General features: G+C 34.4%; 10 protein-coding genes and 1 non-coding gene across 11 annotated transcripts; 6 read left to right on the forward strand and 5 right to left on the reverse strand.

The window, feature by feature from the left end:
* Window positions 1–310: 310 nt before the first annotated feature.
* PPL_01297 (uncharacterized protein) lies at window positions 311–2,485 on the forward strand (the record flags this gene model as incomplete). Its single annotated transcript, XM_020572309.1, has 4 exons — window positions 311–458; window positions 568–1,863; window positions 1,939–2,207; window positions 2,300–2,485. The coding sequence occupies 4 exons, from the start codon at window positions 311–313 to the stop codon at window positions 2,483–2,485; spliced, it is 1,899 nt and encodes a 632-aa protein (XP_020438167.1).
* A 52-nt stretch (window positions 2,486–2,537) lies between these two features.
* On the reverse strand, window positions 2,538–2,975 carry PPL_01298 (uncharacterized protein; the record flags this gene model as incomplete). Its single annotated transcript, XM_020572310.1, has 1 exon — window positions 2,538–2,975. One exon carries the CDS (start codon window positions 2,973–2,975, stop codon window positions 2,538–2,540), a length of 438 nt encoding a protein of 145 aa, XP_020438168.1.
* A 343-nt stretch (window positions 2,976–3,318) lies between these two features.
* Window positions 3,319–5,810, reverse strand: PPL_01299 (uncharacterized protein; the record flags this gene model as incomplete). Its single annotated transcript, XM_020572311.1, has 2 exons — window positions 3,319–5,466; window positions 5,538–5,810. The coding sequence occupies 2 exons, from the start codon at window positions 5,808–5,810 to the stop codon at window positions 3,319–3,321; spliced, it is 2,421 nt and encodes an 806-aa protein (XP_020438169.1).
* Window positions 5,811–6,102: 292 nt separating this feature from the next.
* On the forward strand, window positions 6,103–6,187 carry PPL_01300. Its single transcript is given in 2 exon segments — window positions 6,103–6,141; window positions 6,151–6,187. It is a non-coding gene; the product is annotated as a tRNA-Thr (tRNA).
* Window positions 6,188–6,595: 408 nt separating this feature from the next.
* PPL_01301 (uncharacterized protein) lies at window positions 6,596–8,290 on the reverse strand (the record flags this gene model as incomplete). Its single annotated transcript, XM_020572312.1, has 1 exon — window positions 6,596–8,290. The coding sequence occupies one exon, from the start codon at window positions 8,288–8,290 to the stop codon at window positions 6,596–6,598; it is 1,695 nt and encodes a 564-aa protein (XP_020438170.1).
* A 623-nt stretch (window positions 8,291–8,913) lies between these two features.
* Window positions 8,914–9,906, forward strand: PPL_01302 (uncharacterized protein; the record flags this gene model as incomplete). Its single annotated transcript, XM_020572313.1, has 1 exon — window positions 8,914–9,906. The coding sequence occupies one exon, from the start codon at window positions 8,914–8,916 to the stop codon at window positions 9,904–9,906; it is 993 nt and encodes a 330-aa protein (XP_020438171.1).
* A 172-nt stretch (window positions 9,907–10,078) lies between these two features.
* On the forward strand, window positions 10,079–11,014 carry PPL_01303 (tetratricopeptide repeat protein; the record flags this gene model as incomplete). The annotated part of the gene is made up of 1 exon (XM_020572314.1): window positions 10,079–11,014. The coding sequence occupies one exon, from the start codon at window positions 10,079–10,081 to the stop codon at window positions 11,012–11,014; it is 936 nt and encodes a 311-aa protein (XP_020438172.1).
* Window positions 11,015–12,200: 1,186 nt separating this feature from the next.
* Window positions 12,201–13,463, forward strand: aifD (NAD(P)/FAD-dependent oxidoreductase; the record flags this gene model as incomplete). The annotated part of the gene is made up of 2 exons (XM_020572315.1): window positions 12,201–12,329; window positions 12,402–13,463. 2 exons carry the CDS (start codon window positions 12,201–12,203, stop codon window positions 13,461–13,463), a joined length of 1,191 nt encoding a protein of 396 aa, XP_020438173.1.
* Window positions 13,464–13,655: 192 nt separating this feature from the next.
* On the reverse strand, window positions 13,656–17,515 carry PPL_01305 (uncharacterized protein; the record flags this gene model as incomplete). The annotated part of the gene is made up of 5 exons (XM_020572316.1): window positions 13,656–13,664; window positions 13,742–14,932; window positions 15,000–16,366; window positions 16,436–17,229; window positions 17,295–17,515. 5 exons carry the CDS (start codon window positions 17,513–17,515, stop codon window positions 13,656–13,658), a joined length of 3,582 nt encoding a protein of 1,193 aa, XP_020438174.1.
* Window positions 17,516–17,614: 99 nt separating this feature from the next.
* On the forward strand, window positions 17,615–19,024 carry trxD (thioredoxin family protein; the record flags this gene model as incomplete). The annotated part of the gene is made up of 3 exons (XM_020572317.1): window positions 17,615–17,617; window positions 18,456–18,797; window positions 18,875–19,024. 3 exons carry the CDS (start codon window positions 17,615–17,617, stop codon window positions 19,022–19,024), a joined length of 495 nt encoding a protein of 164 aa, XP_020438175.1.
* A 131-nt stretch (window positions 19,025–19,155) lies between these two features.
* Window positions 19,156–24,240, reverse strand: DG2033 (TrmH family RNA methyltransferase; the record flags this gene model as incomplete). Its single annotated transcript, XM_020572318.1, has 3 exons — window positions 19,156–19,263; window positions 19,386–20,335; window positions 20,418–24,240. 3 exons carry the CDS (start codon window positions 24,238–24,240, stop codon window positions 19,156–19,158), a joined length of 4,881 nt encoding a protein of 1,626 aa, XP_020438176.1.
* Window positions 24,241–24,340: the final 100 nt, after the last annotated feature.

Below are 24,340 nucleotides of genomic sequence, written 5' to 3' on the forward strand. Positions count from 1 at the left end.
TTTTTATTTTGTATACAACATGACCAATCTTTAAATTAACTAAACAAAGTGGAATCCAGAATCAGAACAGTCTTGACAAAACAAAAATAAAAAAATTGCAAAAAAAATTCGAATTTTTAAAAATTTAACGACTATTTTTTTTTAATTTATATGCTAATTCAATTTAAACTATTTTTTGGTCCGTTCAAAGTAAAACGAAATAAAAACAAAAAGATATTATCATTTTTAATCAAATCTGTTTTTAATAAAACACACATCGTCAATCGCTCATTCATTGTAAAATATTGTATAGAAATAGATAAAGATAAAGATGTATCATCCATATTCAGGTACACCTAGAAGAGCTACTAGAGATACAACTGTCAGCTTGGGTTCATTGCAGCCAATAGAATCATTGAATCCCGACAATCTTAAAGAGCTATCAAAACATGATTTAACTGCATATCTTAGAGCTTATAGTATGTATTAATATTTAATCATATAGGTATAATAATATGTTAAAGTTTTAAAACTAATATATTTGATCGATGTATGCTATATTTTATTTTATTATTATTATTATTATAGATGTTCAACCAGGTGCATCTAAACCAGAGATGAAAAAACAGATGAGAACATTGATACATTCGATAAATAATAATACAGCGTTGCCAGCAAGTATAATGACACCACAACCGAAACCACAAGATTTGGCTAGTCTTACAGGTTTCAATCAGATGCAGACAGTTGCAACAGGTCAGCCTACATCGACAACACCAACACCTCTCACACCTCAGATGAATCCAATGATGCATATGAATATGAATATGAACATGAATATGAATATGAACATGAATATCAATCAACAAGCGATGCAGGTACCGGGTTCAATGCAATTCATGCAGGGTGCACCTATCAACCCGTATATGATGACACCGGGAATGTACTCGGCTCCACCACAGGTACCGGTGATGCCATACTTGACCACACCGGGCGGTTCGACACCGGCTTCGGCCACTCCACAATCGATTACTGCCGCACCGTCGCCAGCCATGACACCGTCAAAGGCGACGTCACTGTCGCCACCAGGCTCGCCAAGATCCAAGCAAGACAAGAAGGAACGTGGTGATGGTACGACCGGTCCCGACGAGCAAGATGTCTGCTCCGAGTGCACAAAGAAAGCAAACAAAGAGTGTAGCAACAGGCGTTGTCGTGGATGTTGTCTTCGTCACATGATTGACACCAAGGAGTTGTGTCTGGTTCACATCAAGGACGAGAGCAGACGTCCCCGTACCAAAGAGAATCCACACGCCGAAACCATACAAACGCTCATCCAACAGGCACAAGCACAGTTTCCAAACTTTTCCATCTCCACTTCGAACACCCCAACCGTTTCCACTCCGAATTTAGCGGGCACACCAGGTTTGGCAGGCATGCCCTCGGCCAGCATGGAACCGCTTAGTCTCGGTGTATCGCCAATACTCTCTGGCGTAAAGACACCGACCAAGATGAATATGCCAATTGCTATCCCACTCCACAACGTCGCAGTTCCAGTGGTACAACCGCAGCCCGCTGAGATTCCAGCGGTAGCACCGGCCGAGCCACCCAAACAAGAATACACCTCAACACACAAAGCACAATCACAATTCCAATTGGCATTCATCAATATTCAAGCAATGTACATGCAACAGATTGCCAGTCATCGTTTGGCATTGCCACGCGAAGACAAATATGCATTCTTCTCGTGTTTCAAATGCGACAAAGTCCTCTCAGTCAATGGTTCCAGTCTGTGGAAACATCTTCAAACCGATCATCCAAATGAATTGATTCCATTCCTCAAAGAAATGATTAATTCAGATAATAATATATTTAATGATAATCAAGGTAAAATTAATAAGCTAATGATTCAAATTGTTTATCATATACTAACTAGATTCATTCATTTTTTTATTACTATAGATATTTTTGTATTATCTAAATCAAAAGCAAAAGAAAGATTCGATGAAAGTTCAGAATGGTTGGAGGAATTGTTAACACCGTCGGCAGCAAATCAAATCAATGATAGTGCACATCACCAACAAAGAATCAAAAATCTAAAGGATTTCCAAAGAAAACTACAAACAATGATGAATCATTTCGAATCCTCACAATCAATCGATAACATCAAGAATGAATCAACCGTTTTCTACGATTTCTATGATAAATTATCAAGAACAAAAACATTGGAAGTAAGTATTCTAAAGTTATAAAAAAAATAATCAAATACTAAACTTCTACAACTCTCTCTCTCTCTCTCTCTCTCTCTTTACTCATTTATTAGGAATTAGAAGATATAGGTAAACAATTTGAAAAATTAAAAGATATACATTTGGTCGAACATAAATCTATTTTGACAGATCTAACACAACCACAGAGTAGCACAATTCTTTCTACAGTCGCACCATCAGATGAACCAACCTATAAATTTATTGAAAATGACAAATCATTTACAATCCAAAGTTTATAAAAATAATAATAATAAAATATTATAATTTAATATAGATGTTTTTTATTTAATTTTACAATAATAGTTTGATTGATAATGATAATAATGTAACAATCAAAGCATTTCCTATTAGTTTGGAGGAGGAAGATGATGTTCTTGTTGTTGGATTTCCAGTGGCGGTGGATGTGTTTGAAGATACAGCACCTGTTCCAGTAGTAGTTGCTGAACCAGTGGTAGTGGTGGTTGTTGTGGTGGTGGTGGTGGTGGTGGTCGAGTTAGAGCTACCAGTTGTCGAGGTTGTTGAGTTTGAACTTCCTGTAGTTGATCCATCGGTAGTTGTTGAAGTACTACTATTTGATCCACCACCTGTATTTGAATCTGTAGTATTTGTATTTCCAGTTGAATTGGTTGTGTCTACTTCAGTTATAGTATCACTTTCAGATCTAACTGAATTAGCAAAAGTAATACATAATAGCAATACTGCAATAGTTAAAAATAATAATTTATTCATTTTTTTTATTTTATTATATAAATATATATGATTTATAAGTGTGAATTGGATTGTGGTCAAATGATTGATCTAAAAAATGTTTGATTTACTCTTTGGTAATAGTTATTTTTTTTGGGTATTTTTGATCAAACCAATTCAGATTTTGGAAATCGAAAAATATGAAATCATGGCTGTATTCAGAGAAAATGGGTGATCAATCAGATTATTTTAAAAAGAACAAACGATTATTGATTTTGGAGATCAGATTTTTTTTTTTTTTTTTTTTTTTTTTTGGAACCATCTTGATTCTTTTTTGTCATTATCATTGTTTTTTTTGTTTAAATAATATTAATTAATTTTTTATTTAATTTTCCATATCATTTTGAATCTGTTGTTTTTGTTGTTGTTGTGCTTGTAACTCTTCTTCTGACAATGGTAAAACCCATTTAGGATAGACACGCTTATATAAATTGAGACAAACAGTATCGGATTGATCCATCTTTCCGTCAAACAGACATTTCATTCTACCGTGAGTACCGAGTGATTCCTTGATGTGACCGACACGACCATACTTGGTGTAGAGTTCGATCTTCTTGAACCATTCGATATCCTCGGGATAGTAAAACATATCGCGTATAGTAACAAACTTTCTACTCAGTGCTTTGGCAATGCGACCAGTCAAAATAATACGTTTACATATGATTCTATCGGGATTGACACTCAAGAGGTGACCGGTGGCGACCAGCTGCTCGCAACTAGAGTCACGGAAAACCAACAGTGGTGCAGGGGGGAATGTGATTGGCGCGAAAATCGTTGCCACTGAATTACGACCGGCAAACAAATAGGGTTCGTATTTCTGTTTATCGCAATTCGGTGCACTGATACTATAGATTGGATTGGCAGAGTACTTTCTGAAACCAATGTGGAAGAATACCTCTTCTTTCGACTTGATGACGTCGTCGTGAGAACGATGCTTCTCGACGGCAAAGTGGAGAACGGAAACCTTGTTTTCATAACGCATCAAACCCGAAAGAATCATTGGTTCTCTGAGGACGGGTGGTGCTGTGGTGATTGGACCGTTCACCAGAGTGATACGCACGTAGGTGTCTGGCTTGACTGGAGCTTTGTCTTGGATGGCAATCGATGCTTTCATCGATTGGTTGAACGAGTGGAATTGGAAGATACGTGCATAGTCGATCGGTAGGTTCTCCATGGCGTCCCAAGGCGATGAACGGAAACTCTTTAAACCACGGTACTTTGAGTATCTAACACGACATGGGAAGTTCTCTGGTGTTTGAACTTCATCTGGGAATTCAAATTCGTTTTGTTCTCTATCTTTTTCATCTACTTCGTCTTCGGATTCATCGTCGTCATCGTCGTCGCCATCCTTCATATCGTCTTGTTCCTCTTGTTCTTTAATTTTTTCGATATCCTCTTTGGTTTTTCCTTTCCATTTATCTTGATTTAATTCCAATTCTTCCAATTCCTCTTCTTCACCCGCTTCTTGAGCGGCAGTTTCTTCTTCTTCGTCACCTTCGGCCATTCCATCTTCATCGGCAGCATTCTCCATCATTTCATCATCCATAAATCCTTCACCGTCGTCACCTTCACCTTCTTCATCGAGATACCACGATGCCTGATAGCTAGAGGTACCCTTTGGCACCAGAACCTTCTTTCTATTGGCAGCCATTGCAATTTCCTCGTTGGTTGGCATAGTCTGTTCCTGTTCGTTGTAATCTGGAATGTTGTGAGTTTGCAAAGTATCACGCTCCTCTGGTGTCGATTGATCCAATATCTTTAATTCAGTATCCATTGCCATCGTTTGTCCAGCTGCTTTTGCACGTTTGTATTTGGTTTCGTGCGGATCGCATCCCTCTTCGATCTTGGCAATCTGGAAGTCACCGACACCCGGCAAATGAACGACTTGTTTCGCCGACATGTTATTTCCACGAACGAATCCAGTCACCACCAGATTACCACTGACGTCATTCTCCATCTTCTCCACCAGTAGATAGGGACGGTAGTTACGCCATTGGATATCATTGATATGCATCGATTCCACAAAACGAAGAATCTGGGCGTGCTCCTCTGGTGTGTCGGCAGCCAACACCTTTGGTTCCTCAGGGAAATGGAAATGATAGAGAGTGGTAATCTGTTTCTTCAGATCGTTCTTCTTTTTCTGTGGAACCTTATCGAGGTTCTGTAGGAGGAGCATCGACGATGGAACACCCTGTGCTTTGATCACCGAACATGTTCTCTCTGCAACTTGGTCGAGCGTTCCAGTAAAAGTCTGAGCATCGATAGCAAACAATACGATATCCGCCAACTTGATATAGTCCATTAAACGATTGACCTCTCTAAAGTCACATGCCATCACACTGGCTCTAACCTTTGAAGTCAAACAAACGGTATTCAAGAATGCTGATTGTTCCTCTGCACTCAATTCGAATTTCGACAATAAATTTGATTTCAATTTATTCATATTAACTCCTTCCGATAATGAAATGATACACTAACAAACAATGAATTAGTTATTAATTTACTAAATAATCATAATTATAATGATAGTTGATCTATACTTACAACAATTCTTGGAGCAGCCAATTCAGGTAATCCAAGTCTTGCTCTTTCTATTGATTCTGCACGTTTCGATTGCGATTGTTTAAGTTGTTTTTGACGCATTTCATGTTGACGAGAGTTGACAACAGCCGATGCTTTGACGGATTGTCTTACACCGCTGTTTGTCTCTACCTTACCGGCAGCTCTTCTCTTGATAGTTCCTTTACTGTCATGTCTACCTGCTTTGAATGATTTGTTTTGTTGTTTCAATGGACCTGATCTATGTCTGTGTTCCATTGTTTTGTTTAGCTTCTATCTTTTCTAATAATAATATTAAAATAAATCAACAAACAAAATCAATCAATAAAAAATAATTTGAAATTAAAATAAAATTATTATTTTCGTTCGTTTTTTTTTTTTGTTGTTTTTATGAAAAATTTAATAGAACTTAAAAATAAATTTGTTTTTACTCATATACCTAAAGAAATAAAAAATGAGTTTTTGGTTAAAATTTTTAAAATAAAATAGATTAAAAATAAAATTACTTAAACGAATTAAAAATAAAAGTTTTGGAAAATTTTACATCAAAGGCTCCATAGCATAGTTGGTTATTGTACTTCCCTAGTAAAGGAAGAGTTAGGAAGGGGTCACGAGTTCGAATCTCGTTGGAGCCTTTATAAAACTCATTAACCGCATGCGGTAAGATAAGAAAAAAAAATTCAATTTTTTGTGTTTGTTTGCTTAAATTTTTCAATCATCTGTCATAGAAGTGGTTGGAAAATGTGGTATTTTTCAAATTTAGGAGTGTTAAAATCATTTTTTACCTATATAAAAGTAAAATGATAAAAATTCTAAGGTTTTAAACCTAGTGAAAGTTGGTGATTGGAAACCAAGTTTGACTCCACAACTCTTTTTACTTACCTTATTAATATTGATTTTTAGGTAAACATATAGGATAATGCTAAAATATAGTTTGAAATTTTAAAATATTTTATTAATTTTATTATAGTTTCTCAAAATAAACAATAGAAAGAGAAACTCTACTACATAATACTGTATTATGAGATTTATTTTTTTTATATTTATTTATTAATATATTGATCCAATAAATCCAATGAATCAAATGATAGTGGATATTTACTATACAATTGTCTTTTGGTTTCAATAAGTTGATCTTTTGATAATTCTAACTTATTTAACCACCATTCTAGAAGTTCAAATTGATTCAATTGAATTAGATGAGAGATATAGTCTTCGGTTCTAATCGAATGAATATCAACTTGACTTTTATTTTCCAATATCCATTGAACCATAGTAGTGTAATCTTCTTTATAGATATTCTCATTTAACGCTAATATATCTTCAGTACATCCTTCAGTTCGATTATGATGCAACCATTGTATGAGATGCATGTGTCCTTGAGAAGCAGCTATATTCATTATCTCTGATGTAAAATAGAATATGTTGTCTTCACCATTTCTCTCGTGTAAATATTTCACGATTTCGAGGTGTCCTTTGGCAACCACTTTCCTGAGAATAGTTGGATCTTTCTCCAATGGTTTGTGATTTGTATTCTCAATAAACCATTCAAGTACTTGGCGATTTCCAGTCAAAGCAATATCTGATGTAATAGAAAATGAATGACCTTCAGTTCGATTCTTTAGCAACCATTTCGCCATTTCTAAATGTCCGGATTTCAAAGCACCATCCATTGCTTCCTTTGTACAACCTTCAGTTCGATTCTCATGTAGCCATTTAACTGCTTCCAGCTGATTTCTTTGTGCTGCTTCATCCATGGCTGCGGTGGAGCATCCTGCTTTAAAATTCTCATCCAACCATTTCAACATATCCATGTATCCGAAAATAGCTGCTTTATCCATCTCGTAATGAGTGCATTTCAATAAAGATTTTGAATGTAAATATTTCAAAACTTTGAGATTTCCGAAATATGCTGGATAATATGATTGATTCATATGAAACTCTGTATGTTGCATCAACAATTCAAAGATTTCAAAGGTATCTTCACACTCCATCGCTGACAACAAATAGTTTGATCCATTTTCGTAATGATCTTTATGATTTTCAAACAAGTATCTTAGGAATTCGAGTTGGTTACCTGCAATTGCATATCCAAATACCATGGAACCTTGGAAATCTTTCGGTCTATAGTTCAACAACCATTTGAAGATTTCGATATTGCCAGCGAATGCAGCGTTATTGAATGCTTCTCGCAAACTACGATCATCGAAGCGATCGTCAAACTCATTCGGATCACTTGCTTCCAGTTTGTCTACCAACATTTTCAATAGGTCTAGATCATTTGATTGCGGTACATCGTTGATAGCTCTAACGAAATCCCATTTGTAATTGGCGAATCTCTCGAATAGATACTGAATGATTTCCAGTCTACCAATTCTCGATGCGGTGATCAACAGAGTTTTGAGCATAGCATCACCAAGTCCAATTTTCAATCTTCGATCGATTCGAAAGTATTCTAAAATATATTTGAATATCTCTAGATTTCCACCTCTGATTACACGTTCGAAAAGCCTAATATAGTTGAGTCGAACATGTTTGATTCTATTGGAAAGACAAGCTTTAATCTCATTGAAATAGCCGTGTGATGCCAAGATATACGGATCTTCAATGATTTCTTGCCATTTATATAATTTCTGATTTGACTGTGTAAGTCTAGACAATATGAAATTAACTTTATTAAATATTAATTTATTCAATACTTTATTATTAAATACCGATTTAAATAATGAATTATTCATTTTAAAATTTGTTTTGCAAATGAATAATTCTTTATTTAAAATTTTTAAAATTTAATAGTGAAGTTAATGATCAATTAAATCAAAAGTTGTGGTTGTGGGGGTTTTTCAAAAAATAGTAACATTAAATTGATACAACTCAAATTTTTATTAAAATGAAAGTAATATCAATATTTGAAATAAACATTGATGTGTGTTGAACGTCTCAAACATGATTTGAGTCATCTTCTCACGTTTGGTCTTTGGATTGAGCGGGGAATCTGTCAAAAGAAAAGTGTGCTCATTTGGGAGTTCTTTGTAGAAAGTGTGATACTAGATCTTCTCCATATCATCCAAGTTGGTGATGATACTTTTTTCAATTGGGTAGTTGACTGACAATACTTCCAGTATTATTAAATATAGTAAAATTAACTAATTTTAATTTATTCAAGAACAGTCTATAATTAAAAATTTATAAAATTAAAACATTAAGGATTAATGTTTGAAAGAATATCTATATAAAGGTTTACAAAGACCCAGTATTGTCTATATCACTTAAATATTGATTGTATTTTCATTAAATTTCAAGTATAAATAGTTTAATTAATAATAATTGATAAATCATTAAATTATAATAATAAAACAAAATGAATATTATAAAGATAAATTCAATCTATTTATTTGTATTGTTGTTGGTTGGTGTTGTCTTTTGCAATGTTGAAGAACGTGTAAGAATCTGTGTTGAAGTCGATTGTCCAGATGTAGGAGATTGTCCAATGAGAGAAGCTTGCAATGACAACAACATATGTACTCTCGATTCTTGTAATGGTGGTCGTTGTGTTTATTCACCAATTCACTGTGACGATAATGATGACTGTACCACTGACAGCTGTTCTCCAACACAAGGATGTGTTCACACTCCAATCTCGTGTGATGATGGTGATCAATGTACATCAGATAGCTGTAGTTCCAATGGCTGTGTTCACACTCCAATCTCTTGTGATGATGGTAATCAATGTACATCAGATAGCTGTAGTTCCAATGGATGTGTTCATACTCCAATCACTTGTGATGATGGAAATGCCTGCACTGATGATAGCTGTAATCCAATGACTGGTTGTGTAGCTACTCCAATCTCTTGTGACGACAATAATCAATGTACATCGGACATTTGCAATCCATTTACAGGCTGTGTAGCTACTCCAATCTCATGTGATGATGGAAATGCTTGTACCAACGATGGTTGTGATGTAAACACTGGCTGCACATATCAAACCGTTGTATGTAACTCTGTCTCCAACAAATGTATCTCGAATGAATGTGATATCTACAAAGGTTGTGTTGGTTCGACTATCAACTGTGACGATGGTAATGCTTGTACATCAGACAGTTGCAATCCATCGACGGGCTGTATTTTCACACCGACCTCTTGTGATGATGGCAATCAATGTACCAACGATAGCTGCGACCGTGTCAAAGGCTGTTTGAACATCAACATCCCAGGCTGTGGAGTTGCAGTACCAAGACCAACTGTTTGTCCAACTCGTCCAGCATGTCCATGCACAGAAACTTGTTGTGGTGCTCACTGTTGTCCAAATATTGATATCGACATCGATGTTGATCTTTGTTCTAATAATTAGTATTTGTCACAATTAAATATCTTATATCTTATCTTCTTTTAATAGTGTTATATAATAAAAAAGTGATCAAATATTCAAATTGATTGATATTTTGAAAAAAAAAAAAAAGTTAAATTTAAAAAAATCAAATTTAACTGATGTGCAGCAATCTGATCTTACAACATTCACAAAAATGAATAGATTATTTGTTTCAAATTTATTAAAGATTAATAAATCTATAACTTCTTTTAATTATAAACCAATAGTTAGAACATCATTGTTTATATCATCACCCTTAAAGAATAAAACGACAATTTTCAATGTTTGTAATAATAATAATACTACTATAGTTAAAAATTATTGTAGTAGTAGTGACAGTAATAATGATAATGTTATAAAATCAAAGAATAAATACTCATTCGACGAATTATTGGATGGTGGTAGATGTGGTGTGGAAGATCCACGTATCATGGATGCCTTCTATAAGATCATGGAATTGGAGTTCCACGAGGATTTCGACGAGGCGATTTCAATAGGTGAACGAATGGTAGACAGATTTCCAAATTCATTCGATGCACACGTTACACTGGCACGGCTATTGTTGGATCACAAGAACGACGCTGCCTCTGCTTATGACCTGGCGAAGCATGCATTCGACCAAGGATTAGAGCCGTTTCATCACGCTTGTTGGACCGATGCTCTGGAGCTGATGGGTCGCTCGTTGCAAACAATGAATCGCCGACATGAAGCGATTGTTGTCTACCAAGAGTTGCTCGATTACTGTGAGCGTGAGTACGAAACGTCTGGTATCGGTCAATTGCCACTGCTGGTGCGTCGTGACATCTACAAAACGATGGCATTGGATTGGGAGAAGAATCGAGATAGTCTTCTATCGAGTCAGAGAGTACTCAAGAGCATCGAGTCGAGTGACGCAAGACAATGGGAACCAATGGATGCAATGTTTCTCGGTGTCTGTGAATTCCACTTGGGAAACAAAGAGGAATCACTTAAATATCTGAATAAAGGGCTCGACAACTATATAAAAGATGACTACGATTCGCAAACCGATCAAGAATTAGCAATATATAATACCGCACAAAAGTTAAGAGATGAACTTCAGTCAAAATGATTAAAATAAATCGATTATTATGTTTTTTTTTATAATCATGTAGAATAAATCAAATAAAACAACGTGGATCTTGATCAACATCAATATTCGCCCAATAAGTTCCCTCTTCGAGCAACGACGTTGTGTTTATCAAAAATCAAAATAAAAAAAATGAAAAATTACTTTTAGTTTAGAAAAATCCACAGAAACATCACAAAATTATGTAATAATTTGAAAATTGATAAACGATTTTTAAAATTATCAGAACTCGCGATAATTGTCTTGGATGGGTTGCAACTGATTAATCTTGTTATTTAATTTAGAATTATAACTGATAACAATAATAATAATGTTCTAACTTAGATAAAAAGAATAGAATATATGATTGACAGAATTATAGAACAAGAATTCCAAAATAAATATATTAAATTAATATATATATTTATATATGAATAAGAAAGTCAAAACAATCTTTATACATACCCCTACAACAACATAGATCCCTGACACAAATATAAATATTTACATATTATGTATGTATATGTCGTTTATTTGAAACCACACACACACACACACAAACACACAAAAATATATACCAAAAACCCCAACAATATTACAACAACACAGTATTCTTATAATATTTACAGAGTACTATGTTGCAATAAGATTGGCGCTATTTATTAGTTTGCCAATATTACTATAAATATTACATTATTAAATACATACACCATTAAAAACAAACAATAAAAGCAAACATTATAAAAAAAAGAAATAAATAACAATAATAAGTTGTAGAGGACGAGGTTTTTTCATATTCATTATTTAATGTAGTGAATAAAAGTCAAGTGAACTCAAAGTAATATCAATACCATTTTTATTATTTACATTGTAATTTTATTATTATTTTTTGTTGTTGTTGGTGTCATAACAACAACAACAGCAATGGATAGTTTTTGAATGTGTCATCATTCTCCTATTCATAAACAAACACACTCTTTTCTTCACTCTAAATAATAATAATAATATAATAATAAGATATTAATATATCTATAATCTTGTATTAACAAAATTGCTTTTTATTATTAATTTATAGATAGTTAGTTCTTTCTTCAATTTGTAATAACAGTTTATATATATTTAGATTTGATTGACTATTTTTTTAACAGCAATCACAGACAAGTGAATTTAATAATCAATCAAAATCAAAATGAAGATTATATATGCAACTATATTCTTCTTTTATCACTATGCACTCTATTTTGCATTCTCTTTTTTACACATCTTTAATTTCGCATGGAAACTTTTGTTATCCATAAAATCAACTGTAACAAATAGAGTAAGTCATCAGCAACACTGTTTAAACAACGCTTCAAAAAAAAAAACTAATATCTAATATATATAAAAAAAGGTACCAGTTGAAGATAGAAAGAGAGTAGTTATTGTTGGTGGTGGATTCTCAGGTAGTATGGTTGCCCAAAAGCTAGAGAATGACTTCCAAGTGACTCTTGTCGATACTAAAGATTACTTTGAGTTCACTCCTAGCATTTTAAGAACTATTGTAGAACCGACTCACATTAGAAGTATTCAAGTGCTACACTCTCACTACCTGAAGCATACAAACGTTGTTCAGAAGGAGGTGATTGGTGTACACCCAAGAGAAGTCGTAACCGACGACCGTACCATTCCCTTTGATTATTTGGTGATCAACTCTGGCAGTAGCTACAACTCGCCGTTCAAGGAGTCATCGGTGGTGGCATCGGCGCGTGCCAACACACTGCGTGAGAACTACTATCACATTAGAAAACTCAAAAAGATATTGATCATCGGTGGTGGTATCGTCGGAGTGGAGCTTGCCGCCGAGATTGTCAGCCACTTTAAGGGCAAGGAGGTCACTCTGATCCATTCACAATCAAAGTTGATGAATCGTTTCCCAAAGAAGGCTATTAAGTACTCCGAACAGTATCTAGTCGATCATGGTGTGCGAATTGTACACAACGAGCGTGTCATTGCTCACAAGGGCAATATCTTTATCACCGATCAAGGCAGTGAGATCATTGCCGACCAGGCATTCTTGTGTACCGGTATCGTACCGAATTCCGACATGATGAAAGCCAGCTTCCCCGATGTAATCTCAGAGTTTGGTTACATAAAGAGCAATGAATATCTTCAGATGGCTGGAACCACCTTCTATCGTAATATATATGTTTCCGGTGATGTTCTCAATGTACGTGAAGAAAAGTTGGCACAGACAGCCGAGAATACAGCGGATATAGTCGTCAACAATATTTATGCAATGGAAGCACGAAAAGAATCATCCATGAAACAGTATAAATCGTTCTCAAAGCCAATCCTGATTAGTTTAGGAAAATATTGTGCCATCTTTGTTTACAAAGATTGGGTTTTCACCGGTTTCATACCTGCTCTTTTGAAAGAGGCAGTCGAATGGAAAACAATGATTAGATATTGGTAACCATTTTTTTTTCTTAAAAAACTTGTTAAAAATAATAAAAATTATCTTTTTTATTATTATTTGTATAAATATTCTTTTTTCACATTAATTATTTATATTACAAATCTGTTGGATTATCATTATTAGTTGGTTTTAAAATTACAATGTTTATTGTTTTTTTTTTTTTAACTTTTTTAACTGATAGTTCTTAATTTAATGGATCTAATTGAAATGTTGTTCTTTTTGATGATCCAAAGCGAAAGGCATATAATGGCAGCGGCTCCTACTACGCTACAAACAACTATTACCGGTATTTTCCATGTTTGTTTTTCAGAGCAGTGAGAATCTGTTGTCGAGACGAGTGAACCAAAGTTTGGATCGATAATGGTATTCTTTTCAAAGTGTGGAACATTAATCGATACCAAGAGGTTGAACTTCTCGCTATTCAATTCTTTGTAGATTGGATCGGTAGGATCGATAACAGATACCAAACTGTTGACAATATTGGAGTCTACATAAAGACGATCGGCAAATCTTGCAGTCAGAGAGGTATCACCTGCATTCATTTGGAGATAGGAAAGTGATTGACCGTTACCTCCATTGTCTTCAGCGGTTGTCTGGTGAGTCTGGCATCCACTGGTTGTCTCTGAGTCTGTCATTGAATTATAGATAACCTGTAGAGTGTTGAGACGTGAGGCAAATGTCCAGTTGGATACTGTAATAACATATTTAATACTGTTGGCTAGAATGTCGATGGTTTCACCGGCAAACACTACACTTGTACTCTCATTGTAAATGGTCATCTGGATACTGAGAATGACCGATTCATTATGGAAGCTACCAACGATATTCATTGTTTGGTCTACTTGATTTCTATTGGTCCAAACAATGTTCTTGAGAGCGAGAGTTTTCACTGGCGCTAGAGTTTCATCCAACTCACGAAGGAATACCAATTGCACCGAGAAATTATATCCGTTTCCAATGATGGTTGTACCACCGTTAGGATCGAGAACCGGTCGATTAACACCGATCTCACCAGTATTATTGCACACCGGTTGGATATATGGTTGATTACATGAACACAAACCAGTTTCTCTATTACAAGTACCATGACCATCACATACACCATTCACAGTGGCTGGACATTCCTTTTGAGTTTTGTAATAGAAAACACCACTTGTTGTCGATAGTGTATCGGATGTCACTGTTACATTGATACCGGCATTTGTTGGTGCGGTAACATTTGCGGAGAAGTAACAATTGATTGCAGTACTATTGATAAACTTCAAATGGTCACATGGAATGTTTCCAATGGAGGCAGATAATCCTTTCTCTGCAAAATCACTACCAACAATTGTAGTATTTCCACCGGTTCCAAATATTAAAGGTGGTGCTGTGTATAAGATAGTTGGGCTTAAATAACTATGATAATTTTCTATCCAAATGACTCCCCATGTTATTTTTAATGCATAAGAACCTGATCCTGGTGGCTTTTTTAATTGAATAAAATATTAATAATCAAATAGCTATTATTATTATGGTTATTACTTTACTTACCAATAAACAAGTAATTTGATAAGGATATTTAGATGAAATCTGGGTACATGACAACTTTGTATATACATTTCCAACACCCATTTCAATAGATGTATCCAAACTACTACCTGTAAAGTTAAGTGGATTAAGGTAATTTCCAGTTATTGTGAAACTACCACCTAAAACAGATGGATGAGTTGGTTGAATGCTTTCAATGTTTGGAATGAGATTGATGCTAAATGCAGTAGAATTTACTCCTCCAGATTCAACAGCGACGAAATCATTGACTGCATTTACTGGTAATTCGAAAACCAATATGGTAGTGGTACCAGATGTTGGTTTTATGGCTTGACCATTAAAGTAAATAGTATTGGACTGAGTAATATTATCAAAGTTTCCACCAGTCAAGGTCATCGATGAAACACTTTGTCTTGCCGATGAAATAAAAGGTTGGAATACCACTAAAACAAAGTTATTCGATTGAGATCTATCACCGACGGTAAGATAGATAGTGTGATTTCCTGTTGCAAGTGGAGGGATGGTTGCAACGATTTGTCTATGATTTACAGTAATCGAGAATTGGGTGATGGGTACTGAATCAACATATATTTTAATAATTGAGGAATTGGTGTAAAAGTTGGAACCATCGATTGTAATTTTACCACCCAAAGGAGAAACAGGAGTAACACTGGAAATTGTGGGATTATCATAGTAGAAAGAAATGGGTGTCTCTATTCTCTGGCCATCAATAAGAAAATAGGTGATAAAAGTACCACCATAGTAAGGTGGAACTGTGAGAGAGATCGTAGTTGTATCCAAAAATATTGGACGAGTAATTGTCAAGTTACTCGATGGATAACTGGCTGGGAAATTGGATGTAACGCAATCGTAGGTACTGAAATAGTGTCCACATCCATTGGCGGTGAGCTTAAAACTAGCAATACCTCCTTCAGTACTGAAGGCGTTTGTGGTTGATACGGAGTCAAACGTTGGTAGTGCACCTCCATATTGCATAATTGAAGCATATCCAGTGGTCTCTGGCTGTGGTACTATGCTGAGAGTGGGCGACTCTACGTTCATGATAAATGGTGGAGTTCCAGCATAGGTAGAAATTCCACCGTATATTGTAATTGGATTGGTAGTACCGTATGCATAAATCCTGCCTCCTGAAAATGTGGCACCAATCCACAGATTCCAACCAACACTTCCTGCAAGATTCAAAGGAACAGTTTTAAAGAATCTTCCCATTATATCACCGTCGTTTGGTGGATAGTATGGTGCGGCTGGATTTTTGGCTGCCGTTGATCTTGCGGTATAGACATTAAGGTAATTTTGATAGGTAACTGCTGAAAGTGTAGCACTTATGAATCCTTTTTTTGTAACATCATCTATTGAAATGCATAAAATAAAAAGTTATTAGTTATAAATGAAATGTTAAAAGTAAAACATAAACTTACAATATCCAATTGTTTTGTATGTAACAAAAGCACCATTTAAGCTAATACCAAGTGGTAAGAGTCGATTGCTCACAGTAATATCATCCCCCAATGAACAAGTGATAACGTTTTGTGAAACTAAAATAACATTGGAACAGGTCTTTCCATTTGCATAGGTAACTTGAATGTCTTGGCCTCTAGATCCAAAATTCTGTCCTACCAGAGTGATCAATTGATTAGCAGAATAAGATGGATAGACAACATCGACCAATGGGAATCGGTAGTTAAAGGTATAGGTTGAACCATTAACGTTTCCAAGATTGAATGTATAGACACCAGGTGTAGCTGAAGTGAATTTATAGGTGGCGTTGGAATTACTGAAATCGGAAAGTGTGGCAGTGAATTCTTGGTTGAGGTAATTCAACAGGTTGATTGAGCCTGGTGGAGTACCGACATATTTCGATAAAACGAATAGATTGGAATTGAGTGGATTGGTTCCTGGTTGCAAGAGGTATGGTTCTTCCATCCCACCATACTCACAGATATAGGTTTTGGTGAGTGCACAGGAATCGAGATCCCATAGAATTTTACCTGAAGCGTCAGATCCAATAGTATTAATACAATTATCGTTAAGATTGAGATTAGGTTCATTTCCTCTCCATGGTGTATAGGAATAGGATCTATCGTTGATGAAATCATAGATTACGGTACCAGCTTCAGGACCAGAATCAAAAGCAAACGTTCCGTTCACTCCATATCCTGAAATCCACGGACGATCTGTATTAGGAAATAGATTTTTTGATGTAAAAAACTCCCTATATATTAAATATAAGTGATTAGCGGTATGTAAATTTAATTTCTAGCTAAATGCTTAACATACCATTCTTGTTTACTTGAAAAGGTTGCCAAATAACCTTTTCTACCTTCAAATGTTCTACTTGAGCATGCTTGGATGGAAACCGATTTGGCAACCGCCGTGGCAATATATTCATAGAAATGTCCAGTTCCAGGGTTGAAAATCACCACACCACCCACAAAACTGGTCTGTGGTAAAACAACGATCAAACCTATCAACAAAAACAAACTATAAAACCAATTCATTTTTAAAAAAACATAATAATATTAAATAATACTGAGTGAAACGATCGATCTTTAGGATCCTAAAGAATAAATAAATAAATAAATAAATATTATAATACAATGGTAATTAATAATCTTTTTAGATAATAATAATAAGATAATATATAAATAATGTAGATTTATTTAAAAATTGGGAAGTTTGTTATTTTGTGTGAATTGTGTTTTTGGTACTCAATGCATATAAAAGTGATTCTCTTAATCTATTATATTGGGCATACCAAAATCGATAAAAATGGCTTTTTTAACAATTAAATCAATAAATTTAAATTTCACAAAATAAAATTGAAAAAAAATCCATAGACCAATAGTGATCAGTGCCCCAATCAACTCCAATGCGACATCTTTTGCAACGATTTTTTTGTTTTTATTAAAATCTAAGAAAAATGTGTTTTTTACTTTTTGATAGATTTTTAAATCAAACCGGAGCTCGGAATCCTACAAAAAAAAAATATAAAAAATCTAAATAATTTTTTTGAAAAATATTATCATGAAATTTATTCAAAAATTAAAAAAAATCAATAATCCAAAAAAAAGAATATTTTTATATTAACATAATTACTTAAATTCAAGAATATTAAGTATTATTTGTTTCTTACTTTTAAATACAAATATTAAATTGAATTTAATAATCTATTTCTTTGTTGTGTGTCATCTTCAGATCCACTAGGAAATCGATCTTGTCCAAAATTAAATTATTTTTATTTTTATTTTTTATTTTTACACGACGACTAAATGATAAATTTTTTAGAGAATGACAACTTCAATGTTCTAGAACATAAATAAACACAATTACAACTTTCGTTTGGGTAGACAACTGCTATTTAATTTATAATAAAATAAAAACAAAAATTGTTTATTATTACGTTTGTTTGTGTTGAATCATCAAATTGAATTATTTTAGATTAGGAACAGAAATAGTGATAGTAATATAAAGATGAAGACATCACAAGGTAATATTACTATACCAGATACAAAAACAACAACAACTGTCGATCATGAATGTTGTATGATTGGAGGAGGAACAAGTAACTATAGTTCAGAGCCTATCACAGATTTACATAAGGATGCAAATTGTATCGAGGATTTAGATAGATTGCTTCAATCCAGCGACAAAGTAATCCTATTTATCTCTGCTAAATGGTGTTCTCCTTGTCGTATTCTTTCACCAATCTTTGGTGCACTCTCTGAAGATACGAGTTATAAAGATATTTTATTCATAAAAACCGATGCAGATCTCAATCCTGTATGTAAAGTTAATATAATCATTTAGATTTAGTCGGTTTTCTTACTAACTAGCTAATATCTTTTAATTTTAAACAGGATCATCCAATCGTTAAAGAAACACCAGGTGTACCTTCATTCATAACTTACTACAAACAAGTGGAGTTAGATAGATTCAGTGGTAGAGATCATCTTGAATTGAAAAGAGTTTTAGATAGATTATCAACAAAGACACAATTTATATTTTAATAAGTCAATTAATAATATATAATATAGTAATATAATAATAGTAATATCTTTTTTTATAGTAATTATTATTCTAAATCAATTCTTATAATATAATAATAAGAATTAGAATAATAATGAAATTATTATTTTATTTATTGTTTAGAGTTCAATTGTTGTTGTGAATACTCCCAAATAACTATGGATGCACTAACATGTACATTTAGAGATCTTGTTACTCCAAATTGTGGAATTTCAATACACTAAATAATAATAATAATAAATAAATAAATAATAAACAATTGTAAATAAAATTTGTAAATAGTTTTGAATAAGTTAGTTAGATATTTTCATTTTTTTTTAATTGTATTAAATAAACACTTACATAATCAACTAATTCCAAGTATTCAGCTGGTATACCATTTTGTTCTTGACCTAAAAGTAATAGACATTTCTGTGGGAATTGGAAGGTTGCTAGATTCTTACTCTGGCTGGTCTGTTCGACACCGAGAATAGAGTAACCTTTGGCTTTCTTTGCTTTCAGGTAGCTTGTCAGGTTCTGACGATTGACCTCGGTGATTGGTACCCATTTGTCAGCGGCAACACTCACACGTTGGAACTGAGGATCATTCAACAACTTGATATTTGGAATAGCAACTTCTTCGGCATTGAAGATCTCACTAGTTCTAATAAGACCAGCAACGTTCGGTGTATTCTCTATGAATGTACCAACAATAATCATTTGTTGTCTTGGTGGACGTATATTATTATTGTTATTAGTTGAATTACTACTACTATTGTTGTTGTTGTTGTTATCTACTAATTCTTCTAATGATGCCATTGATTGTTCCCATGGAATGATTCTCTTTTGGAAATCCTCAATTTCAATATCGTCACTCTTTGAAACAATATCTGCACCATCTTGTTGTGTTGTATTAGAAGTTGTTGTTGTTGTTGATGATTGTTGTTGATGTAATCTAGATTGAAATTGTGATTGGAAATCTTTAATGAGTCGTTTGGCAACGTCTAATAATGACATTGGTATAACTGATTCGTCGAGTGCCAAACCTTGAGATCCGTCGTCTTCATCCTCTTTGTTTTCAGTGGATGAACCCGATGCACCAGTATCCTCTTCATTGTCATCCTGAGCAATAACACTGGTAACATCGTTTGCTGTGAATATATTCGAGGGTAATGACTGTTTGATTGGATCATCGTTTTGAATAAACAACGATTGTTTCTCTCTCAAACGTTTCTGTAGATTATTATTATCCAAATAATGATACATAGATTGTAATATTTCATTTTGATTCAATTGTTCCAAGATTTTATATTCTAATTGTATTAATAGTATTGTTATTTAGTTAATTTAGTTGACATTTTGTTTGGTAATCAAAGTTATTCTATAGTAACTTACTTCTTGAAATGATTGTATGAATTGCTAGTTGTGTACAAGTACGTACTGCATGATGGAAATCAGTTGACCATGGAATGATAGATTTGAATAGTAGTGCTATCATTTCGGCGTTTGGATGTTCTTGGTTGAGTAGATGGTAGAGGTAGGAGGTGGAGATGATAATGATAGATGCTGCTATTTGATAGTCATAGTTGGAGTGGTTGAGTTTGGTAACTAGCAGTTGTGTTACGGTGGTAGGTGAGCCTGTTCTAATGAGAATGTTGACAATGAAGAGCTGAATGAGATATCTGACGTTGGGATGATTCTTGACTTCGAGGATACGCCACATCATCTCGGTGACAACACCGATATGTGCGATCGAGATCGGGTCGCTAGAGTAAACCCTATCGACATGAGTCAAAGAACAGAGAGTACGCCACAATCTACACTTTTGTTTGTTGGTCTTGCTTTGTTGTGAGTACTCACGTTGTGACAATTCACCTTGAATGTTCAACTCGAGCAACGACAACATCAATCTCTGAACGAATCTGACGGCACTATCGTTCTGTTGGGATGTTTGATTCAACTGACTAACGAACCATCTTACAATATAACCATGGTTACTTGCCATTTTGTAGCTATGTTGTTGTTGTTGATCATTGGTGTCAGTAGTAGTAGTCGGTAATGATTCAACTACCATCAATTGTTGGTCTGTATCTTCAGTTGTTAATAAACAAAGATTGATAATATCATCCAAGAATGTATCAAGTGTTTCCAAATGAGTTGACCAAATCGCACAGCAATGACTGAGAAGTGCACAACTGATTCTGGCGGATTCACCCCATTCGGTGAGTGTCTTTCCAAGGAACTCTTTGACAAGTGGAATGGTCGTTGGACAATGGAAATAGAGTGGATGGAATAGCAAGTTGATAAACGATGAAACGACAACTATAGACTTTCTGGAGCAATCTGAAAATGCTCTATATGCCAATTGGAATAGTCTAGTCATTTCTTCGTCGTTTGTCAGAACAGGAAGTTCTAGACGTTCAAAGTCACCGGCTTGTTCCGGTGTTACAACTATATTGCCACGTACAACAGTCAGTAGCAATGTATCGTAGATCGATGCCAACGAGTTTGGAGTAGCATTATCAAGTGTATCCAATGCATATTCAAAGACCAACTGACATATGGTTTCAATCTCTTCGATCTCCTCTTTGTCGGAAGCGTCGTCACAGTCGACCGACACCTGCAGCAACTCTAAAATACAAAGCCAACGATATTCCAATAGTTTCGGAAGAGTCAGAGTTGAACCTGCACCTCTCTCCACTCTAAGTTGAAGTAGTTGCAATAGGAAACTTCTAGATATCTCCTTGTTACTCTCTGGTGCATGACAACGTTGCCAAATTAAAAGCATCAAACTGATTTGACGAATATCGAATGATCTCTTTGATTGAGCATTGCCAGTGGTGTTGTTAGCATCTTGTAATATATCCTTACAAGATTGTGCGAGTTCACTGAATGAGCTACGTTGTCTTGCAATGAAATCAACCAACATCTCCATCTTTTTGAATTGATACTGTAGTTGATTGTCACCATCATTCGATTCAATCGCTATCTTTTGTAATTCCTCTGGTTGTTGTGAAATATAGTTGGTGAATATATTATTGATTGTCTTTATATTATCAACAGAGAATATTTCACCGAGTTGGAAGAATGTTGGATTCTCTTTAACAATCGAACCAACAAGTAATAGCGAATCCAATGTAATGCTACTGAGAATCATTGATTTAAAACTAGCTAGTTGTTCCGATTGCTTAGGAATGAATCTTAGTAATCTTGCTAAACTGGCATAGTCATCGATGGAAGTAGATTCCACTTGGTTCAAGTGTTCCACTAGATATTGGCCAATCCACTCAGGGTCATACTTATTTAGAACTGTTGAGAGTTCAATATTCCATTCGTCAACCATTGACTTTGGTAAGAGCGAGAGTATCTTTACACAATGTTGCTTGAATATCGGTGATTGATTGGTAGGATGTTCCATTTCCACTAGTAACATTAGCACTCTCTGGTAGAGATAAATATTGGATGGTGCATTGTGAATTGGATGTGTCTCTAGCAGCCATCTTAACTTCTCCATTGTTGGATCGGCAATAACAAATGTCATTGCTTTGGATTTAACAAGAGAAATCAATACTTCCAACATCATAATTACTCCATTGGTGTCATTCATCGATGATACAACCAAACCAAGTATATTATCAATGAATAGACTACCGTTGTTGCTATTGAGCTTCATTGTCTTCTCCAAGAAGGTTGTTAGCAAATCGAAAAGTTCTCGCTTTCTTAATGCTGAAGGTGTAAGTTGTTGTGTACTATCGATAACGTGTTGTTGAACGACAAAGTCGGGTGTATCGATGGATCTGAGCAGTGGAGACAACAAGGTGGATAGTTGCATCGAGCTGGATGCGGAGGAGATGGACTCTGCCAAGTCTAAAGAATAGCCAGTCAGGAGATCTACAATGACACGACGTCTAATGTTTGGATTGATATGGGTGAAACCACGGTGCAACAATACAAGAATCCAGAAACTACTTTGACGATAGTCAGATACGCTGGCGAAAGAAGTGCTGGCACTGATCAATCTTGGGAGTTGCGACCACACAGGTCTGAAAAGATGTGACTTTGTCTCGTTGAACGCTTCGTAAATCGAGAAATAGAGTGTCCATTGTTTTGGATTGAACGGTAGTAGCTGTTGCCAACAGCTAGCTGGCAATGAAATGAATGTCTTTAACAGATGAAGTGATTGTTTTCTCGGTACATTATCAGTATCTATTAAACTAATGAATAGAACATCAAAGAATTCTGATTTAGAAAGAATATTAAATGTATCTATTGGTTGTTGTTGTAATTTAGATTGTTGTTGTTGTTGTTGTTGTTGTTGTTGTTGTTTTGATTGTTTAGATGTTGGTACTGTTGGTACTAAAGAACTGATAAATAACTTGTGAAATCTAAAGAATAGCTTCAATCTTTCATTGACATCAGATTGTTGTTGTAATATTGAATTGTAAAGTTGTTCTAACCATTTTGATTGCTGCTGCTGCTGTTGTTGTTGTAATGATGGTGAGGATATAATTGTTTCTATGGCATTAAAAGAATGACTACGTATGAGTGAATTGTGTGATTTAATGTTGAAAAACAACTTTTTGTTTAACACCAGATCGAGAAACTCTGTTGATAGCAATTGGTATGTTGACTTTGATTGTAACAGTTCATTCAGTAGATTCAAACTGTAGCGTTGTAGGAATCTATTACCAACTGTCATATCGTCATCTGAAGTATTACTACTAGTGGTATCCTTTAGAATAACATCCAACAATGAAGAAGATATCACTGATGATTCACCTTCTCCACCAGAGACAACCGACATACTAACGACCAATCTGGAGAGTAGCGATACTTTTTCATCGAGCTGACCGATCTTTTCCTCCGATTTAGATGATTGTTCAATGAAATGATTAACTATTCTATTACAGATATCTATTATGAATAATGGTGTTTTTGTAGTAGTAGGTGATGATGACTGATTTAATGATACAATTTCAGATAATAATATAAATAAAAATAATATATAATCATCTCTATTATTAATAGTATTACTACCACTAATATCAAGTTGTTGTTTTAATGTATCAACTATTTCATTCAATAATAATGATTTATCTTGCTGAACTGATATCAATATCATTTGAACGATTGTATTTACAATCTGTTTAGATTGTGATAGTTCTAATACATTGCTGTTACATTGATATATAGATAATAATAAACTTTTTAAATCCATAACTTTGTTGTTTTTATCTTTTAGTAAAGAAAAAAAGATATAAAAAATTAAGAGATTTATATAATAATTAATTATATATCTATGAAAAAAATAATAATAA

The sequence above is a fragment of the Heterostelium album genome, assembly GCF_000004825.1.
Source record: "Heterostelium album PN500 unplaced genomic scaffold PPL_contig1, whole genome shotgun sequence".
NCBI lineage: Eukaryota > Evosea > Eumycetozoa > Acytosteliales > Acytosteliaceae > Heterostelium > Heterostelium album.